General features: G+C 33.8%; 1 protein-coding gene across 6 annotated transcripts; it reads right to left on the bottom strand.

Moving 5' to 3' along the window:
* Nucleotides 1-1,028: 1,028 nt before the first annotated feature.
* LOC135666621 (uncharacterized) lies at nt 1,029-12,828 on the bottom strand. Of its 6 annotated transcripts, XM_065178222.1 has the most exons (9): nt 12,511-12,522; nt 11,173-11,298; nt 6,942-7,415; nt 6,177-6,275; nt 4,401-4,543; nt 3,896-4,004; nt 2,612-2,719; nt 1,497-1,637; nt 1,029-1,431 (listed from the first exon to the last, which is right to left on the bottom strand). In XM_065178222.1, the coding sequence occupies exons 3-9, from the start codon at nt 6,942-6,944 to the stop codon at nt 1,093-1,095; spliced, it is 942 nt and encodes a 313-aa protein (XP_065034294.1). In that variant the 5' UTR covers nt 6,945-7,415; nt 11,173-11,298; nt 12,511-12,522; the 3' UTR covers nt 1,029-1,092. The 6 variants fall into 6 exon arrangements, with proteins under 6 accessions (XP_065034294.1, XP_065034290.1, XP_065034292.1 ...); XM_065178218.1 differs by lacking the exon at nt 6,942-7,415 and having other exon boundaries at nt 1,029-1,398; nt 12,511-12,828; XM_065178220.1 differs by lacking the exon at nt 6,942-7,415 and having other exon boundaries at nt 4,479-4,543; nt 12,511-12,828.
* Between the last annotated feature and the right edge of the window lie 11,184 nt (nt 12,829-24,012).

Here is a 24,012-nt window from a genome sequence, read left to right as displayed (position 1 = left end):
TTTCATTAGGTGTTTTACAACACAGGCATACTGCCCTTTCAGTTGTATCTCCTAGGCTTGAGAATGTTAACAAGTACTGTATAGATGACTGTTCTTAATTTTGCTGCTGGAATTGTGACTGAGGTTTTGGTATGTTCTTGTAAGGAATGCTTTCTTTGATAGTGTTCTCTGTTAGAAGTCCAGGTAGCACAAAGGATAAACTAAGTTGAGGCTGGCAACAGGTTCTGAAGGTTATCACAAAACATTGATCATGTAGAAATCAAACATTAATGTGAAACTAGACAGCATCAATCAATTGAAGGTATGATTTGGTCAGTGGGCATTGATCTAATCTTTTTGTTCACATTTTTCCATGCAACACAAGGAGAATGAGAAAATGTCCATTGTGAGTATTTTATGCTTTTAGTTTGAGTGTAGGTATTCCATTACTCAATATCTTTAAGCTGAACGAAGCATTGCTCGATTGTATCCACCTTTTGTGAAAACAATTTGAAGTATACTGACTAGGAAACATCCACTTAAAAAGAAGTAAAGAATATATTGTTGTAGCTTTTATTCAGAACACCTTTGCTCCCACTTATCATAGAAACATCTCTAGACCTGGCAACGCAATTCCAGCATGTTTTGTGGAATACTCTTGTTGTAGGTTGCACAAAAACATGACCTTTGCCAGTTTATGCCTTCTGATTGCTAGTCCAATGATTTTGGATTAGACCAAAATGACCTTTTATGTGGATGAAACTTAATTTCTGTATTAGTTTTTAATTTTCTCATGCCTTTTATGTTTTGCACCACAAAATTTATGTATCTTTTGGAGGAAAAGAATAGGTATCACAACGCAACAAAAGGGCAAAGCTCCCAACAAATGTTAGCCAAAAATTCTTTTGAATTAGTTGTCTTTTTTATTTGAATGTTGCTAAGAAATGGGGGAAAGCGGTACAAACGAAGCACGATATTTTAAAATGTTTTGTGGGGATTAAAACTATTAAATACATGCTGGCAAATACATGTAATACGGCAAGAACATCTAAACTGCAAACAATCAATTTAATTATATAATATGGTTTTAGCATATATATGACAACATATCCTCTATATTTTTATACTTTTACAATGTTGTACTGCAACAATGTGACGATAAATGAAGCTTGCACGAGAATGGATAAGGGAATCAAGTACTTTCATGCTGCCAGTCTCTCTGCGCAAGAAGTTGGCATTTAAACTATGATCGCTGGGTCCCGTATATTCAGGCTGAAGGTTACTGGCGCCACTGGGTCCCATAGGTTCGGGTTGTTGAGGATCATCCGTGGCACCACTTTCTCCATGTCCAGAAGGATTATCGTAGTTTGAGGTATCATCACCATCTCCATCTTCTAAACTATCTTGTACTTTGTCTGGCTGTGCTTCAACCCCAACCCGTCTTAGATGAAGCTGCCATACCTCTGGTTAAGTCACGCATGAGGCAGAATAACTGCTAACGAATCTGAAAGATTTACCTGGAGGTACAGGTTGACCTCATCAGAACGAGAAAGAAAAGGGAAATCACCACCGGTCTTGAGGATTGCTTGACTAGCTCCAGGAAATCTTTCGCTCACTTGATCTTTCAGCTGTTGGGGAATAGCACAGTAGTCGTTTGTCTGCAGGGAATTGCATCAGTTAATGAACATGGGACCAATCACAGTGCCCTAATTCAGTGTCCCTCTTCCTCTCTCTTATATTATGACATCCTTTCCTTCCCCTGGCCTCTGTGTCGCCATTGGCCAGCAACCCTGTGTTCTAGCAACTCTTCCTATACACCTCAACCATTCGAAGCTGCTGATACTACCCAGCCAAATACGTAAGAACCACCATTAAATTAATCTAAAACAATAGTCAGATCCAAAGCCAGAACAGGTCAGAATGAACCTTTTATTATCAACTTTTTAACATTGTAACATTATAAAATTTTGGTTACCTTGTATAAATGAAAAACTGAAATCATAGCAGGCCTAATTCCATATTGAAATCAAACTGACGTTTAGGTTGGGCACCATGACCTCAGTGATCCATCTGGGATCGACAACCAAACAGAGAGCATATGAGTTCGAGCAAAAATAGTTGTATTGAAAACTAAATGCTTCTATAATCTAATATGGGCCCTCTGAAAATCCAAATAAGCAAACAGATGGCTGTTTATTAAAAACTATGCACCAAAACATTATCGTTGCAAGATATTGGAAATCCATTGTCGTTGCAAGATTGATTTGCTTCTGTCAGTAACACCACAAAAATCTTATCTTCCTTCAAACCTTATGGGAGAATATGATGGCATCTGAAAAGATGGTGGCAACTTCAGTTTTGATAATAAAGTTTTTTTTTTCTCCCAACAAGAACTAATTGTTCACATGTAATTAACTAAAAAGTGTTTTGGCTTGGCAAAACATGATCATAGGGCGATGTAGAATAAAGAACGGTGAAACCATACATACATACATACATACATACATACATACATACATACATACATATATATATATATATATATATAAAAAGAAAATTTTGGGGGCATCTCCTGATAAATATGATAGAATAACATAAATTTAAAATAAAAAGATGTAGGTATTGAACTTACATCCATGATAGTGATGAAGGAATCTGAGAGCAACAGAGGGCCAACTGATGCAACATTAACATTCAGCTTTAACCTTGATGATAGATCCTCCCTAGTCAAAGTCTCAACCTACACATGGAAATGTTTCTCAATATTATAAGGGAAACAAAAGTAAATAGGTGCCTGCTTGCTTCATTAATAAAAAGGAAAATGATGCTCTACATCAACCGATGATGGACATTTAAAAATATGAGGGTGTCTCCTGATCTAGCAACTTAAGAAAAATATCAAAGTGGAAAAAGTTCATCATTTAAAAATGATAACCTAAGAAAAAAATCATTTACAAATGCTAACCCACGAAAGGGACAGGACAATATCCAAGCTTAGTCACTCAACCCATGGAAGGACAGGACCCTCACCCACCTTGAATAACATGTGAAATACATACTGGCAAGCAAGAATAATTTTTTTTATAATTATAAGCTCCACATAATTCAAAAGTTGGTGAAAAGTTGAACTGTTCCAAGAATGAATCTGGCTTGATATTAAGAGACTATGACTAGTATTTGTTGGCTTTGCCTTGTCAACATCACCTGTTTGTGGCATGTATCTTCTTATACTTCAAATCAAGTGTGAAAGAAATTATTTATCTGTCTCAAAGATTCTCCTTGTATTCCTATGGAAAGATCAGCTACTGGGATTATTTTAAACCCCCCATCAAGCACCGGGACTGGAACAACAACTACAGGCCACTAATTTCTTCTTCAAGCAATTTTGTGGAGTCAATAAAAAATCAATTTTATAATCAAGATATTTTTGTAGTTGGGATGTGCAAATCAGGAGCCATACTGGTTCATGATTACCCAAAGAGGTATCAGTCCAAAAGATTAAAATCCTCCATCTTAACACAGCTAAAGTTAACATAACAACTGCACAGTATACTTGTACAGATGAAATTCAAGAAGCATATTCTATCTAACTACTTTAAGCTCAGCAGACAGAAAATGAAGTGAAACAGCACGTGTGGAACTTGGGGGTAGAATCAATGGTTATAAAGGATGAATTATACCGATTAACATAACTGGATCATGTCAGATTTTATCATATGCTACCCCAACAGAATTTCTACTAGTACATTAAGTTCCCTTTTGTCAAATTAATATTTAAGATTATTGTTTAACGATATTATTGCAATAGCATGCACAACTCAGCACTGGTAAATTAAGAATACCTGGAAAACATACTGAAAGGAAACCATTTAAAGATAATGGATCACTTAAGCTGGACACATTCTCATGAACATACCTGTGCAACAACAAAGTCTACTGAGTCAGCAATGAATGGTTCATGTGGACCATCACGAATTCCTGATAAGATGTACCGCTTCAGCAAAAATGAAGGTGTCCAGTTAACACTGCAATATCAAAAGAATAAAGTCCAAACAAAGCTCCCTTTTGGCTGGAAGATAATAAAGTTGGCTGGAAGAGTGATACTAGAACATGGAGTATGAAATATTCCACCCCATATCAACCATAAGAGTGTTATGCATGCAATCAAATTTCCTTGCTTAACAACTTCGTACATGATAAAGTAGAAGATTATCGGTGCCAAGGCTATACCAAGTATAAACAAAGCTTACAAAGATACATAAACATCATTTAACAAGATTATTAAGCAAAAAAGGAGCTGCATCTTTATCAACACGTTTTTAGCATGACAACAGAGAAAAACTGGTTACTCAAATTTTATATTTAAGAATGAGCAGTTCAAGCTTTATCTAGTATTTAGGAAGTTAAGGCAAGAAAAATACACTGAAGACCATGGCATGGAAGCTGCAAACTTGTGTGTCTCCAAAAATGCATTTGAAAGAACCAATGACTTAACTCGCCTTGGACGGTGTTGAGCAAACACTAATGCAAGGAATCCACCCAGTGATGTTCCATAAAGGTGTACCTATCATACAGTCAAGTCATCCACAAACTAAACCAATTTGGTATTATATGCATTAAATTTTGATTTGGATGTAACAACAATACAGCTCAAAACATTACTTGCATGTCTTCTCTAGACTTTAAAGAAGCTAGTTGGGAACAAAAAGTTTGAGTTATACATGGATATATTTAGCTTATCAGCATGTGTTAAATTCTCACCAGGCCATTCAATGTGTAGAACATAAAGATTCTTTAGATTATTTATACTTCTAAGCAAGGAATGACGTTTCGCTCGAAAAGGACGGTATGCACTAATCTGAGTAACAACAAGTAGACAAATTGCCCCCGGTCCGGTCCACCATATAAAAGGGGAACCATGATCGCTTCCGCTTCTCTAGAATGCCGCCTCAGCTTCTCACCGCGATCGACGTTTCCGTCTTCTCATCGTGACTTCTCACCACGACCGACCTCCGCTACTCACGCAAATCACTACTGACAACCACTGCTTGCCACGATGTTGCTGCATATAACCACCATGCATGATCTTTGCCCAAATCACTTCTCGAGCATGCCTCTTCTCCTCTTTCTCTTCCTCCTCTACTATCTCCTCTTCTTCCTTCCTCCTCGCTTTGTTCCTCCACCGTCCCTTCCCTTTCTCCCTCCTTTTCTACCTCTCTAAAACACTAGTACTAACTAGTATGTACCGGTCCACGAATCACCGAGACGAGTCCAATACCCAAAACAACAATCCTTGCTTCCTAGGCCGGAGACATGTTAAATCTCTAGTGAAACATGTCGATTGGTTACTTCATGTGATAGTTCTCTACCAACATCACACTCCAACAAGAACTTCAAACCACCAACCCCCCTCCAAGACTCCATAATGGCTGCAGTACCACCACCTCTCCAAGCCTGATACTGCTTATCACCTACTTCACCTCCTCCCTCGTCCATCAAAGAAGCTGCATAGACCGAGTATTTCATTGAAGTCATTTGCCAACCACCCTGATTGCAAGAGGAAGCCCTCAAGATCTCCCACTACAACTGATATGCATGTCTACCCAATAACATTAGCAAGAAAGACTTTATCATTAACATCTCACTAGAGCGTGATGACTATTCAAGCAGAAGCTGTACTATGAGGAGAATCACTTTTATTGACCGCTCACCACCATTATCTACTGGACGGCAGAAATTGATCCAATATGATGAAGATCAGCAAAGCATAAGATGTAGAGTTGCATCCTTGAGTTCCTTTTTTGCGAGTTCGGAAGAAATGGAGAAACTTCTTTCATTTCTATAGATAGGTCTATAGATTGACCCATGTGACTATGATAAACTCACCTGCTATATTAGTATTAAACAAATCACACAGATAAACTATGAGCAGTTAGCATTCAGTCACATGAATTACACTGCTATCAATAAGTGGTATGACTGCATCTTGCATGGCCACCATCATACCAAGCACCTGATCTTCACTAGACACATGTAAGTGATGCTTATCTATTTAAGGTAAGAAGAAATATACTTTCTGAAATCATTACTGAAAAGAAGAGTATACTCTCTAACATGCTAAAATCCAAAAGAGCATAACAATTATGCAATTGGATATTAGAGGCAACAAAATTTCGTGAACAAATGCATATACATACATGATATATACTGAGTGTATCCAAGAATTTCTCAAATGCATGAGCCCACTCATGGTGACTCCAAACATGTGGTACATCAACAGAAATCACTCGGTAACCCTGCAAAAAGCTCATGATTATACTCTGGCAAGTGCCAAATATTTTCATGTTGCAAAAACTGTGGAGATCAAAAATGATAATATTACTGCAAAAAGATAACAGACAACAACGGTGCTGATCCAGGAAAACAAACAGATTACTATGAAATACTGCAATGCAACAATACGAGGAAGGAGTATTTTCCTTTTCCTATCTGTGCAGGATACAAAACAACATGGCATCCAGAGATTAGAAACAAAACACCTGCTGCTTGCCTTTAACACCTTAATTTGGGTACAATACAAATTTGAACAGCGCTTTTTCATATACATGAATAATAAAACAACTGGACCCTTAAATATAACAAGATCAAAGTTGGTGGTTAAGAATGACATCAAGAAAGGGAAAGAACAAGTCGGTTGAATATAATAATGATCAATTTTTTAAAAACCTTTCAAGAAGAAAAAGGAACACGGTATCTTTTAGGAGAGAGAGAATATAACATCAGATCATTGGTAAGATAATCATTTATATCCAAAACAAATACAAACAAAACAAGTATGAACTTAATCAAATCACAAGAAAAAAAACATGCACAATAACAGAGTTATCCCCTGATTTCACGGCATTAACTGAAAGAAGATAAAACCAATATTTCATTCAGGAATGATGCAAAGATTGATTTACCATTATAGAGAGTTATCTATTGCAACATTCACAGTGCGTCCAATCAAATGGCTGAACATGATGTCAGATAGGACTTATGAGTAGCAAGTTCAAGTATAATACAAGGTATTAAAAGGACTAATGGGGAAATTGAGAACATGGTTAGAAACTTGGGTAATAATAGTTGGTATTTGACATGGATTAAAAGCAAGTAAATAATCAAACAAAACTAGGAAAGCAGTGTAAATCATCAAAAAAGAAACTAAGAAAACTTGAGGTCAAGAAGTTTCACTGTCTCATTCCTGAGCATGTTGAAACCAATGTTGTTGGCAAGTAAAAATGTAACCAATATCAAAATGACAGGACTCAAGACTTGATGAAGAGTACAACTCTACTCCTTGTGCCTAATCAGCAGGTTGTTGTTCTGATGTTCTATGGTATCTCTTGATAGAGGCTTTAGTGCTTATAACCACTTGTTAGTAGAAGTTTATAATCCTGCCAAATTTTATAACAAACAATTATGCAAATATGTAATAATAAGTTTCTCAAGTCATCACAACATACATAACAAAAACAGATCAACAACAAATTAGAATATCATAGAGATTGAAAAAACAAGTTCAGCCAATACCTTCAGTATATTGTATACTCATCTCACATGCAGTAGCTGCACAACTAATTAATAATCCTTTAGCCTCAATTTCCCATATTAGGGAGTCTCTAGGGTTTCATAGCGAGAAAAAATACTGCAATGTATTTTGTTGAAAAAAGACAGGATTTATGAGCCTTACACTTTCCTGGCTCCAAAATACTCTTGTAGCTTTTTCTCCTATAGTTTTTGTATTATCCAAAGTTCTGTAAAATTATGCATATCACTTTCTCTTAGTTACATCTACATAAATGATAAAATGATAATCTTGCTTTCAATATCATGCATAATTAATTTGGTATTACAATAGCTAATCATGTGTTGTTATTTGAATTTCCACTAGTCCAAAAGGAAATTGGCAACTACAGCATCAAAGAGTGTAATCACCAACAATTTCTCCCTTAATATAAATTAATTACTATAAATGATATATTACTTTATTACTAACTTCTATATCTGTGTACTATAGTTAAGAAAATAATTAAATTTAGTTTTATTAATCACATGGATAAGTTAGGAATTCTACTAATCAATTAAATTATTAATTGATTTATTTCCTAATGAGTGATTTGATATTCAGGAAGTAAATAGTTTACATTCCATTTTTGTGTGTGAACAATAAGATATGAATATTATATTACTTTCTTTATGTGTGAAAGTAAACGAAAAATAAATTAAAAATAAAAATTAAATTATTACTTACCTTTCGGAGAGATCTCATCTTCTCCTATATAAAGGGACTACTTCTCCCTCATTCTTCACTAAACCTAACAATGGGAGGATTGAGGAGATGACTTCCCGAGGAGATGATATCGAGGAAGGGATAATCGAAGAGAGGTAGGATCCTTTCTTTTTCAATTAGCTTTGATTTATGTTTTGAAATCTTGATATTGAGATTATTATTATTTTATGATGCATAATAATATTTTACTTTCAAAATTTCATGAGTAGTAAATAATGATAATTGATTTGAGATGTTATAATGATTATTTGATTTATCTCAATCTCTTGAGCTTAAGTGAATTTTAATATTGATTTAATTATTAAAATTCTTATTTTTGGATTAACATAGTAGTTCTAATTTATTTAATTAGATATATCTATGTTTCAAAAATTATGTATGAATTTCTATAATGTAATTAGTTTTAAATTTAAGATCATGAATTTAAAGTTTTAATTAATGAATTTGAGTCATTCTTTAATAATTTTAAATATTGAAATATAATTTGATAAGAGGAGTCTAATTGGGGTCTGACTTGAGTCAAGTTGATCGATCAGATCGAATCAACTCAACCCATGTGGTCATTTACGACCTAACTCATGTGACCAAGTACAACCTAGCCCATATGACTTGGCATGACCAAACCTATGTGGCCGGGTAGAAGCCAGCCCATATAGTAAAGTACGACCCAACCCATGTGGCCAGGCATGACCCAACCCATGTGGCTAAGTACGATATAGTCCATGTGGTCATGTATGACCCAGCCCATGTGGTAAGGTATGACCCAACCATATGGCTAGGCATGAGCCAGCTCATGTGGTTAGGTACGATCCAGTCCATATGGTCATGTATGACCCAACTCATATGGTAAGGTACGACCCAACCATGTGGCTAGGTCGGCCAACTCATGCGGTAGGTACGACCCAATTCATGTGGTTAGATACGACCCCAACTCATGTGTCTAGGACCAACTCGCGAGCCAAGCAAGGCCTAGTTTAATGGCAAGGCTCAGCCCAACTTATAAGTGAGGCTTAGCCTAGTTCATGAAGTTAAGCCTGCCCAACTACACGATTGGCATTAGACATATAGTCGCTCCTTTTATATAACCTGTCGTACTTCAACTCAACTTAGTACTTGGAACAAGTATATGCAGTGTATGTGGAATATATATATGCAGTGTATGTGACCCGCCCAAGACTCAGGTGGGTTGATTCGGTTTGGGTTAGCATTATACGACACAATCCAATTTCCTCCCTCTCTATTGGTTCGAGCTCATTAATTGACTAAATCAAACAGGTTTGATCAGTTAAAGCTGGTTTAGGGTGATTCCACACTAACTTGACTAGTTCAAACTTATTTGACCTAATTGAGATCAATCAAATCTAAATTAGACCAGTCTAGGGTGATTCCAAATCGGTTCTATAAGGATTTGATGTTGATTCTATTAGATCATAATCAAATTGAGTTTGGTTTAAGTCAATTGAGTTATTTCAATTAGAGTTTTGGTTGATTGAGGATAATTGAGATATTGATATTTTATGCTTTGATGATTTAATGAATTTAAAGGTTTTATCTGAAGATGTCATTTGAAAATAATTATTGGTTTTCTATTTTCTTATGTTTATGATATTGATATGATGAGTATCATGTAGTAGATGTGACTAGACTAGTAGTTCACATTGGGAGTGCAACCTGTGAAAGGAGCTACGGGCCCATCATAATGCGGAGCCACCAATGAACATAGTCTAGCAGATTTACATCAAGTATGGTCTCTCATAGTATTTAATCATATTGATTTCTTGATGTATGCATGAGTGATTAAATGAGTGTAAATGAATGATCATGAATGTTTATGTATCCCTGCCGAGGGCAAGTATGGCGATTCCCTTCGAGGATTAACGAGCCGTCAGACGTGATGGTTAGACGGTTCCTCCATCCGCTGTTGGGAGGAACGTGTCCCCACTTGGGCGGGTGAGGGATACCACTCCATCCGCTGTTGGGAGTGCGATATGAATTATCTCCATCCGTTGTTGGGAGGAATCCATCTCATGGAATATGCCTCTCCATCCGTTGGTAAGAGAGTACACCATCGGATGATGTACGCCTTTGTTATTATGTATGTGTTGCATGTGGCTGATGCATAATTTTATTTATTATGTAAGAAATTATCATCATTTTTCTGATGCATAAGTTTTATGATAAATAGATATATTTTCTTATTGAATTATTGATACTTGTTTATATTTCATGAATATTGAAAATTAACTTTATGATTTTTCTAAGGTTCCTACTAGCATGTGTGATTGCTGATATGTTTTTATTTTATATTTATTTTCAGAATAATTTATTACTATGTAATAGATCTGAAGATTGGGTGGAAGAGACTTGTGACCTTATCAAGAAGATATCATTTTTTCTGATTAATAGAATATTTACTACTATAAAGACAAAGATTTGAATTCAAAAACGAATGAAAAGAAAAGGAGGGAGTTTATTATATAAATTATGGATAATAAAATACTGATTTATTATTTTTTTTATAAATTCGGGATGTGACAAAGAGTCTTCTTAAGATCCAGTTGGAAACCCTTTTAGTGGAATCTTAATATGGAAGTGCCAATACAGTTGCTGCATTATGTCCATATTTTTACATGGAGAGCCTCATGATCTGAAAGATCTTATCCTTAAAAATATGTTGTATTATGATAATGAAGATCTTACATGAAGAACTGTCTTTCACTTCCAAACAACTCCAAAATCATAGCGGCAGTTGAAATATGAAATTAACTATTTTTTTCTAGTCAACACAGTTTTGGAGTCATAGCAAAACAAAATACTAAATAGCAGTATTACAAGGTGAAAATCTAATTCCCCTGTGGTACCTTCATTGAAAGGGACATGATCTGTTTGTAATAGACATCTGTAGTGCCTGCAATTCCAGGGATACAAATAAGAGGAGGTACAGTCTTGGGGCCAAAATCATAGTATCTCCACTGTTTATTTTCAATCTGCACAAAAATGTTAAGCCAATATGATCAAGACACACATAGGCAACAACAACACAAACTAACAATCAAATATGTGATATGAAATAACACAATAAAAAAAATCAGTGGCCTGAATCAACCTGGCTTCATTGGAAGCCTTACAAAAACTGACATCCATCCCACACTTCTTCTTGAGTGGGATGGCATATCCACCCACTGGGTCAAGCGTTTGTAAACACATAAACTAGTTCACTAAGTGTGCTTCTAAATCTGCTAAACCATATTAGTTTATTGTCTTGCGACAGAACATGGCATGCAGCGCTTGATATTTTGAAACTATATTAAGGTATGCAAACAATTAAGCATTTCGATTGAGGTTTCACTGAGACCACATGTTATAAGCAGAAACCTAGACTTTACAAGTGACTTACCACCATCTAACTACAGAGTGATTGACCTTCAAAATTTCCTACGACATCAAAAGTTTTCTAATGTGGTTCACTGACATTTATTATTCACTATATACTTATCAACTCTTACCTAATGATCCCAACAATAAAGAGCAACCTTAGTTGAATGGGTTCACCTAAGGAGCATTTGTAACATATCATTATATGCTCTGTGCGCATTTTCGCCAAATCAGATAGCATGTCGCTGACGATCGCTGGTAACCAAACCCTTTCTTGACTGCAAATTAGAAATCCAGCAATGCAACTATAGAAAAGCACTACCACTACAAGATCTTATGGCTCTTACGTATCTCCAAATCAAGAACAAGAAATTCCCTCATTCTATTAGAGGCAAAGAACGATGCACGGGCAAGTGCGAATAAATTTAGGTCAAGTGAGATGATCGAGGAGCAAAGAAGAAAGAGATTCTAGAAATGTATTGTCATACCGATACATCAACCATCAAGAAAGGTGGCAATCAAGTCGACATATACCCCAAACAACGAATCCCAATGCCAGGTCAAGAACTACGTCTCGGACAACCGGGTTGACATCAACCCCTTCCCTGAACCGCAGATCCAAACTATCAAGCAACGCAAAGCAAAACAACTTCAAGATCCGACGGTTCTTGCGCGCCCACCGATTCAAGAACACCAAAATCTCTCCTCCTCCAAGAGGAAAAGAAAAAAAATGCACAAACCACAGCAGATACGGTTCGATCAACCGACGATCTTCGCAGATCTTACAACAGCAAAGTAGAATAAGAAGTTGGGGTGGAACGTACGAAGATCTTGTGAAGGGGGACTTGCGACTTGAAGTAGACGTAATCCCCAGGCGCCGGTGACATCCCTCCCTCTGGTCTCAAGAATGATCGCGAGAATAATGTTAAGGGTGTCGATCAGAGAGAGAGAGAGAGAGAGAGAGAGAGAGAGAGAGAGGAGAAGGGGAGAGGAAGAAAGGGAAGACGTCGTCGTCCGACGATGAGACGGGAAGATGCCGAGGATGAGGAACTGGCGATGGTTGTTGCTAAATCTTGAAGGCCGGGCGCACTATAAACCGAAGGTGGCGGATTTCTTAGGGGTCGTTTGTGCGTCTGGGGATGCCTAATGCAATTATACAGCGCATAACAAACATGTGGTCGACTGGTAGCTACCACCAACCCGCCTCAACAACACAGCTTGGGAGGCCCCACCAGAGGACGAGATGGGCCAATCCCGAGGAGGGGATTGGAACGGGTTGTTTAGATGAATAAGGATTATTATTATTATTATTATTATTATATGATTTTTATTATCTTGATAAAAATATTATACTCGACTTTTACATTAGTTATGTTATTTTAAAATAAGACTATCGTATTTTTTTTATACATATAAATATTATAACTGCAGCAGAACAACGACTCAAAACATAATATAAATAAAATTATCAGGTTTGAAATATGTATTCTTATTGATTTAAAAATAAAAATAGAATAGTATTTTTTAATAAAATTATAATATCTTTGACACCTCAATAAGAATATTATAAGTCTATATAAAACATTATAATTGATATGTTTATCTTATGGACCGATTGAATGGAAAGGATAGAAGATTTAAGAGCATTTTTGAGACTATGAGAAACGATAGATACTAATAAAAAAATAAAAACAATGGAAAGGAGAGTGGGTGCCTCTTAATATCTAGAAAAAAATTAAAATGAGAAGAAATTTATCTACAGATACAATTGAACTTTTCATAATTTTGTTTACGAACCCAATCATAATTTTTACATGATTGAGATGACTTTCTAAAATTGATATAAATAAATATATCAATAAAATTTTAGATCAATGCCTTTATTTTATTATGAATTATTCGGTGTATTATTTTATAAAACTAACCTTTTAATACATCCCCATACGGAAAATTATTGAATCTCGGATTTTGACGATGAAACAAATTTATAGTGTTTATCTGATGTCTGTTTAAGTGATGTATGACTAGCTTCGATCAAAAAAAGTAAATCGATTAAAGTAGGAGGAATCAGACGTTGGGCAGAAGCAAACATATCAGAAGATTAGATGTCAAAGCCAGAAGATCGATCGACGTATCGGTAGAGAATGCTTTGGTTCGTGAATTCGGGCATCGGGCCAAGAAGATCGGACATTACGCTAAGGAGATCATATATTACGAGAAGACAACATGTTGATTAGGCAATACGTTGAAAGGAGATGATGATACGCCGAAGGATCGAACGAAGCACCGGAATAACCAATGACATGCCGGACAACATGGGATTCGCTTATAATAGATTATCTCTAGATCGAGTCTAATTGAGTCAGTTTATAATGTAATTAGGCTAACTCAATTAGGGGTCAACTGGGTTCAAGTTTGGGCTGCGTTGGGCCAAGTAAAAAGGCCTAAATAGTGACCTAACAGATGAAACCGTCATGGCATAGTCTCATAGACTATGTCAAGCGGTGGTATCGTTGGTCTTGGCGGTGGTACCGCTCAAACACAGTCTCCGAGAGATTATCAGGCGGTGGTACCACAAGTTTGGATGATGGTACCTCCTAGTGTCAGGCTGCAGGCGATGGTACCGCCTAGTGCAAGCGATGGTATCGCCCGTAACCCGAAATATCGGGGATTTAAATTTTGGCTTCAAGTTTTCAAGTCATTTGTATCACACCCCAACAATAATCCATTCTAGGATCCAATCACACATTTGAGAATACTGAGAAAGCATCCAAGTCATTCATATTCATAATTTTATAATTCATTAAACCTGTGCAGTTTAAATTCATATACCACATCACTCGATGAATCATAAAATCTAAAACCAACTCATCAAGATAAGAACCACCTCATAAATCCACAAGTGTCGGATTCTATGTTATCACAAAAATCGATATTTACCATATGTTTATATCATTATACAAATTAAACTTATGCTCCAAAATCTAAGAGGTTCTTTAAACTTTTACAAAACTCGTAAGTTCATATTTACCATCAACTTTCCATTAGACACTAAGTGTACTTATACAACAAAAATATATTATCCACTAAAGGTTTGCCTAAAGTCTTCTATCTTTCCGTAGCTTTAGCCCAATTTAAACATTTTAGCAAGTGATAAGTTATCCTGAAAAATTTATATATCAACGGGGTGAGCATATAGAGCTCAGCAAGCGACTAACATATCCATAATGAAAGAGGATAGTTTCAAACAAATAAGATACCAAATACGGATATAAGAGTTTATAAATAGCCACTCAACGAATGCAGAATTACAATGTCATTTTATTCGAAGCATATTTTGTTCATAACAAAGGAGTAAGATTAGTTGGATCAAATTATTGACGTAAGGAGCATTTCGAGACATATCAATGGTGTATGAAATATTACGGAGCATATCAACATATGAAATATTTCGGAGCATATCAATGGCATAGGAAATGTTTCCAAATATATCAATGACACATGAAGCATTTTAGAGTATATCAATGGAGGATAAAACATTTTGGAATATATCAATAGTAGATGAAATGCTTCAGAATATATCAATGGCATATGAAGCATTTTGGAGCATATCAAGGATGTATGAAATGTTTCGGAGCATATTAATAACAACAAATAAAATATTTTAGAACATATCAAAGAACAAATACGAAACAAAATCTTAACATCGCATTTGACATTGAACACAATTCATTCTTATCCAAAACACATATAAAAGCACATAACCAAAGCTTTGGATATCATATTAAACAAATAGAAGGTGAAGTGAGATCTCAAACAAAATATGGTCCATCCATTTCTGAATGACCATCAAACATAATCTAGAGCATCGTGGGCTCTAAGCACATACCCTTTACCATTTTTAGCAAAGGTCAATATAATCCCTTTACTATTTCTACCAAAGGTCCAAATAATTCCACAAACACCAAAGGTCAGTATAATCTCTTTACTATTTCTACCAAAGGTCCAAATAATTCCACAAATACCATAGTACAAAAGGGTATGGTGAATAATAAATTGAGACATATCGAAAACACATGCGGAACAACGGAATGCATGTGCCTATATGAAACATTGTGAGACAAACATAAACTTTACATTATAGATTTAGGTATAAAATAATTGAAGGACAAGAGTATACAAAAATTTCAAAGAAATAATGTAAAACTTAACTGAAGTAATGATTTTAGTTGAAATCAATTTCCAAAGAGATGAAATAAGAATAGGTGAAATACACCAAAGCTCGATTCTGACAGAATTTGAGAGGCACATTACATAAATTATTTGGATAATCAATTATACTCCAATTTACATAAATTAGATATCATTCGAAAGATATATCAATCTAAATTTAGATAAATTAAGTTTCGTATGAATTGGAGATTCCAACATTGAGTTATCAATAGTTTAGTAACCAAATGTCAGAGAATATTATCTTTATTTTACAGAATTTATAGAGTTGATTTGAACAGATGTTTTAATTGGCATTTATGCTCCAAATCAGATATACACAGAAAGATCTATGAGTCTAGTTTCTGATAAATCATATATTGCATAGATTAGAGTTTTTAATAGAAAGTTATAAGTAACAGAAAGTTATAAGTAACAGAGTACTGAAAAGACAAAATCGACAATATTTGTTTTATAGATTTCATATGGTCAATTGAAATAATAGTTTGGATAGGCAAATAAACTTTCAATTTACTATTCTAGTGTCAAAAGAAAGAAGTATAAGTCTATTTTCAGATAAATTCAGTTTCGACTGAATCAAAATTCGATGCAGAAAGTTATGGCTAGAATAATTCAGAAAGGTCAAATCTTCAAAAAATTTCAGATTCATAGTTTTGTTCCCAAACAAAAAAAATTATCATGTATGAAGCTAAAATCTTTCAATATTTTCAGAATTAAGATGAAATCAGATATTAAGAGTTTTATATGAAGGGATTAGAACACTTGTCTTAAACAAATTTGAGTCTCAAATATGTGGAATTGATGCAAAATCTAAAGCCAAAGAAAAGCTTTTTCTCCTTCTACTTCAATTCCTTTTCCCTTCTCCTCTTAAACCCACGTTGGCTGTAGCTCTTAAGTTTTCCTCCTTTAATTTCTACTCTAATACATTAGATTTAGCTAATATAAGGATTGTAAGGTGGCAAGCATGCATGAAAGAAACCTATGTGACATCCTCAGAGCAAACATAGGTGGCTGACCTTAGGTTAGCTAGTGACACATGTCCATCATTTTTTTTAAATATAATATGAATCTTTCATAAATTATATCACATTTCTAAAATTAACATTTAGGTCGCTATATTATAAATAAGACCTTATAGAATTTTTAAAAATGAGGGGTGTTACAATTTGGGGTGTAAAGGTTCTCTCATGAACTTGTCAAAAGGAGAATCGAGGTGTAAAAGGGTAGTTACGCCACTCTGATTTGATATCCCCGATCAACTCTTTCATCTTACTTAATTAATCAAATTAGATGAAGTAAGAGGACCAAATGTCCTTGTCATCCTATATTCCTAAAATGCATCAAAGAAAATTTTTATCGATCACTATAGTTCACTAGACTTCAATATATTTTAAACATGAAATATATTAAATATCTCAGAGATCCTCAAATCATGCTCTGATACCACTCTGTCACGCTCCAATAATAATCCATTCCAAGATCCAATCAGGATACTGAGAAAGCATTCAAGTCATTCATATCCATAATTCCATAATTCATAAAACATATGTAGTTTAAATTCATATACCACATCACTCGATGAATCATAAAATCTGAAATCAACTCATCAAGACAAGAACCACGTCATAAATCCACAAATGTGGGATTCTACATTATCATAAAAATTGATATTTACCACATGTTCATATCATTATACAAATTAAACTTATGCTCCAAAATCCTAAACATGAGAGGTTCTTTAAAAACTCGTAAGTTCATATTTACCATCAACATTCCATTAGACACCGAGTGTACTTATACAATAAAAACATATCATCCACTAAAGGTTTACCCAAAGTCTTATAGCTTTCCACAGCCTCAGCCCAATTTAAATATTTTAGCGAGTAATAATCTATCCTAAAAAATTTATATAGCAACAGGGTGAGGATATAGAGCTCAACAAGCAACTAACATATCCATGGCAAAAGATGATAGTTTTAAAACAAATAAGGTACCAAATACAAGAGTGAGATATAAGAATTCATAGATAGCCACTCAAAGAATACAGAATTATAATGTCATTTCATTCGAAATATGTTTTGTTCATAACAAAGGAGTAATATTAGTTGGAGCAAATCATTAACATAAGGAGCATTTTGAGGCATATTAATAGCGTATGATATGTTATTGAGCATATCAATTATATATGAAATATTTTGGAGAATATCAAGGGCGTAGGAAATGTTTCAGAACATATCAATGACATATGAAGCATTTTGGAGCATATCAATCGTGGATAAAATATTTCAGAATATATCAATGGCAAATGAAATACTTTGGAACGTATCAATGACATATGAAGTATTTCGAGCAAATTAACGATGTATGAAATATTTCAGAGCATATCGATAACAAATAAAATATTTCAAAACATATCAAAGAACAAATACGAAACAGAAGCTTAACATCGCATTTGACGTTGCATACATTTCATTTTTATCCAAAAGACATATAGAAGCACATAACCAAAGCTTTGGATATCATATCAATTAGATAGAAGGTGAAGTGGGATCTCAAACATAATATGGTCCATCCATTTCTGAATGACCACCAAACATAATCTATAGCATCGCGGGCTCTAAGCATATACCCTTTACCATTTCTGCAAAGGTCTAAATAATCCCTTTATCATTTCTGGCAAAGGTCCATATAATCCCTTTACTATTTCTAGCAAAGGTCCAAATAATTTCACAAATACTAGAGTACAAAAATGTATTGTAAATAATAAATTGAGATATATCGAAAACATATGCGGAACAACAGAATGCATGTGCCTATACGAAACATTATGATACAAACATGAACTTTACATAATAGATTCAAGTATATAAATAATTGAAGGACAAAAGTATATAAGAATCTAAAAATAATAATGTAAAGCTCAACTGAAGTAAGATTTTAGCATAAATCAATTTTTAAAGAGATTAAACAAGAGTAGGTGAAATCGACCAAAGCTCGATTCTGACAGAATTTGAGAGACACATTGCATAAATTATTTGGATAACCAATTATGCTCCAATTTACACAAATTAGATGTCATTCGAAAGATGTATCAATCTAAATTTAGATAAATCAAGTTAGTATAAATTGGAGATTCCAACATTGAGTTATCAACAGTTTAGTAACCAAAGGTCAGAGAACATTATCTCTATTTTATAGAATTCATAGAGTTGATTTAAATAGATGTTTCAATAGGCATTTATGCTCCAAATCATTTAAATCAAACATGCACAGAAAAATCTATGAGTCTAGTTTTTGATAAATTATATATTGCATAGATTAAAGTTTTCAACAGAGAGTTATAATCAACAGAGTACTGAAAGGTCAAAATTGATAGCCTTTGTCTTATAGATTTCATAGGGTTAATTGAAATAATAGTTTGGATAGGCAAATATACTCCTAATTTACCATTTGATTGTCAAAAGAAAGAAGTGTGAGTCTATTTTCGGATAAATTTAGTTTTGCTTGAATCAAAATTCGATGTAAAAAGTTATGGCTAGAACAATACAGAAAGGTCAAATCTTTAAAATATTTCAGATTCATAGTTTTTTTCCCAAATGAAAGAAATATCATGTATGAAGCCAAAATTATCTAAAATTTTCAGGATTAAGATGAAATCAAAGATCAAAAGTTCTATAGGAAGGGGTTAGAATACTTGCCTTAAACAAATTTGAGTCTTAAAGGTGTGGAATTGATGCAAAATCTCAAGCTAAAGTAAAGTTTTTTCTCCTTCTTCTACTTCAATTCCTCTTCCCTTCTCCTATCAAAACCATGTTAGCTTCAGCTCTTAAATTTTCCTCCTTTAATTTCTCCTCTAATTCATTAGATATAGGTAATATAAGAATTATAAGGTGGCAAGCATGCATGAAAGAAACTTATGTGTCATCCATACAATAAACATAGGTGGCACCAACCTTAGGTTAGCCAGTGACACATGTCCACTATTTTTTTTAAAACATAATATAAATCTTTCACAAATTATATTATAATTTTAATATTTATATTTAGGTCCCTATATTACAAATAAGACCTTATAGAATTTTTAAAAATGAGGGGTGTTACACTCTCCCCTCCTTGAAAGAAAATTTTAGTCCTCTAAATTTGTCACACCTTCTTCGACGAAAAGTTGAGATCAAGAATGCACTTGGATAGAGGTCATTAATATCATTAAGTCTTGCTCTTTCTTAATAACATTCAAATTAAAATTTTCTTATAATAACTTCCATTGTTTTGCTATCAATGGATCATGCTCACTACGCTTCCGCTACGCCACTCTGACTTGATATCCCCGATCAACCCTTTTATCTCACTTAATTAATCAAAATAGATAAAGTAGGAGGACCAAATGTCTTCATCATCCTATATTTCTAAAATGCATCAAATAAAATTTTCATCGATCACTATAGTTCACTAGACCTCAATATATTTTAAACATAAAACATATCAAATATCTCAGAGATCCTCAAATCACGCTCTGATACCACTATATCATGCTCTAACAATAATACATTCCACGATCCAATCACACATTTGAGAATACTGAGAAAGCATTCAAGTCATTCATATCCATAATTCCATAATTCATAAAACCTGTATAGTTTAAATTCATATACCACATCATTCGATGAATCATAAAATCTGAAACCAACTCATCAAGACAAGAACCACCTCATAAATCCACAAGTGTGGGATTCTATATTATCACAAAAATCGATATTTACCACATATTCATATCATTATACAAATTAAACTTACGTCCAAAATCCTAAACATGAGAGATTCTTTAAACTTTTATAAAACTCGTAAGTTCATATTTACCATCAACATTCCATTAGACACCAAGTGTACTTAAACAATAAAAACATATCATCCACTAAAGGTTTGTCCAAAGTCTTATAGCTTTCCACAGCCTCAGCCCAATTTAAATATTTTAGCAAGCGATAAGCTATCCTAAAAAATTTATATAGCAACGGGTGAGCATATAGAGCTCAACAAGCGACTAACATATCCATAGTGAAAGAGGACAGTTTCAAAGCAAATAAGGTACCAAATACAAGACTGGGATATAAGAGTTCATAGATAGCCACTCAACGAATGCAGAATTACAATGTCATTTCATTCGAAAAATATTTTATTCATAATAAGGAAGTAATATTAGTCGGTGCAAATCATTAACGTAATGAGCATTTTGAGGCATATCAATGGTGTATGATATGTTATAAAGCATATCAATTATATATGAAGTATTTCGAAGCATATCAAGGCCATAGGAAATATTTCAGAACATATTAATGACATATGAAGCATTTTGGAGCATATTAATGGTGGATAAAATATTTCAGAACATATCAATGGGAGATAAAATGCTTCGGAACATATCAACGATATATGAAGCATTTCAGAGCATATCAAAGATGTATGAAATGTTTCGAAGTATATCAATAACAAATGAAACATTTCATAACATATCAAAGAACAAATACGAAACAGAAACTTGGTGAAGTGAGATCTCAAACAAAATATGGTCCATCCATTTCTGAATGACCACCAACATAATCTAGAGCATCTCTGGCTCTAAGCACATACTCTTTACCATTTCTGGCAAAAGTCCAGGTAATCCCTTTACCATTTCTAGCAAAGGTCCATATAATCCCTTTACTATTTCTAGCAAAGGTCCAAATAATTCCACAAACATCATAGTACAAAAGGGTATTATGAAAAATAAATTAAGACATATCGGAAAGACATGCGGAACAACGGAATGCATGTGCCTATACGAAACATTGTGATATAAACATAAACTTTACATAATAGATTCAGGTATATAAATAATTGAAAGACAAGAGTATATAAGAATTTCAAAGCAATAATGTAAAGCTCAACTGAATTAACGATTTTAGCTGAAATCAATTTCCAAAGAGATGAAACAAGAATAGGTGAAATCGACCAAAGCTCGATTCTGATAGAATTTAAGAGGTAATTGCATGAATTAATTGGATAACCAGTTATAAATCTAAATTTAGATAAAAGTTTCGTAAGAATTGGAGATTCCAACATTGAGTTATCAATAGTTTAGTAACCAAAGGTCAGATAACATTATCTCTATTTTGTAGAATTCATATAGTTGATTTGAACAGATATTTCAATAGGCATTTATGCTCCAAATTAGATATTCACAGAAAGATCTATGAGTCTAGTTTTTGATAAATCATATATTGCATAGATTAGTGTTTTTAACATAGAGTTATAATTAATAGAATATTGAAAGATCAAAACCGACATTATTTGTCTTATAGATTTCATAAGGTCAATTGAAATAATAGTTTGGATAGGCAAATAGACTCTCAATTTACCATTCTAGTGTCAAAAGAAAGAAGTACGAGTCTATTTTCAGATAAATTTAGTTTCGGCTGAATCAAAATTTGGTGTAGAAAGTTATGGCTAGAATAATACAAAAAGGTTAAATCTTTAAAAAAAAATTTAGATTCATAATTTTGTTCTCAAACGAAATAAATATCATGTATGAAGCTAAAATCTTTCAAAAATTTTAGAATTAAGATGAAATCAGATATTAAGAGTTCTGTAGGAAGGGATTAAAATACTTACCTTAAACAAATTTGAGTCTCAAAGGTGTGGAATTGATGCAAAATCTCAAGCCAAAGCAAAGCTTTTTCTCCTTCTTCTACTTCAATTCCTCTTCTTTTTTCCTCTCAAACCCACGTTGGCTGCAGCTCTTAAGTTTTCCTCCTTTAATTTCTACTATAATATATTAGATTTAGCTAATATAAGGATTACAAGGTGGTAAGTATGCATGAAAGAAACCTATGTGTTATCCTTAGAGCAAACATAGGTGGCATCAACGTTAGGTTAGCTAGTGACACATGTCCACCATTTTTTTTAAAACCTAATATGAATCTTTCACAAATCATATCATATTTCTAATATTAACATTTAGGTCCCTATATTATAAATAAGACCTTATAATATTTTTAAAAATGAGGGGTGTTGCAATTTGGGGTGTAAATGTTCTCTCAAGAACCTATCAAAAGGAGAATCAAGGTGTAAAAGGGTAGTTGCGCCACTATGATTTGAGATCCCTGATCAACCCTTTTATCTCACTTAATTAATCAAAAGTAGATGAAGTAAGAGGACCAAATGTCCTTGTCATCCTATATTCCTAAAATGCATCAAAGAAAATTTGCATCGATCACTATAGTTCACTCTACCTCAATATATTTTAAACATGAAACATATCAAATATCTCAGAGATCCTTAAATCATATTCTGATACCACTCTGTCACGATCCAACAATAATCCATTCCATAATCTAGTTACACATTTGAGGATACTGAGAAAGCATTCAAGTCATTCATATCCATAATTCCATAATTCATAAAACATGTGTAGTTTAAATTCATATACCACATCACTCGATGAATCATAAAATCTGAAATCAACTCATCAAGACAAGAACCACCTCATAAATCCACAAGTGTGGGATTCTATATTATCACAAAAATTAATTTTCACCACATGTTTATATCATTATACAAATTAAACTTACGCTCCAAAATCCTAAACATGAGAGATTATTTAAATTTTTACAAAACTCATAAGTTCATATTTACCATCAACATTCCATTAGACACCAAGTGTACTTATACAATAAAAACATATAATCCACTAAAAGTTTGCCCAAAGTCTTATAGCTTTCTGCAGCCTCAGCACAATTTAAATATTTTAGCGAGCGATAAGCTATCCTGAAAAATTTATATAGCAACGGAGTGAGCATATAGAGCTCAACAAGCGACTAACATATCCATGATGAAATAGGACAGTTTCAAAGCAAATAAGGTACTAAATATAAGATTGGGATATAAGAGTTCATAGATAGCCACTCAACGAATGTAAAATTACAATGTCATTTCATTTGAAATATGTTTTGTTCATAACAAAAGAGTAATATTAGTTGGAGCAAATCATTACCATAAGGAGTAGTTTAAGGCATATAAATGTCATATGAAATGTTACGGAGCATATCAATTATATATGAAGT

The sequence above is a fragment of the Musa acuminata genome, unplaced genomic scaffold (genome assembly GCF_036884655.1).
Source record: "Musa acuminata AAA Group cultivar baxijiao unplaced genomic scaffold, Cavendish_Baxijiao_AAA HiC_scaffold_1113, whole genome shotgun sequence".
Classification (NCBI taxonomy): Eukaryota; Viridiplantae; Streptophyta; class Magnoliopsida; order Zingiberales; family Musaceae; genus Musa; species Musa acuminata.
Note: the sequence above shows the minus strand (reverse complement) of the source record. Positions and strands in the feature narration are given on the sequence as shown.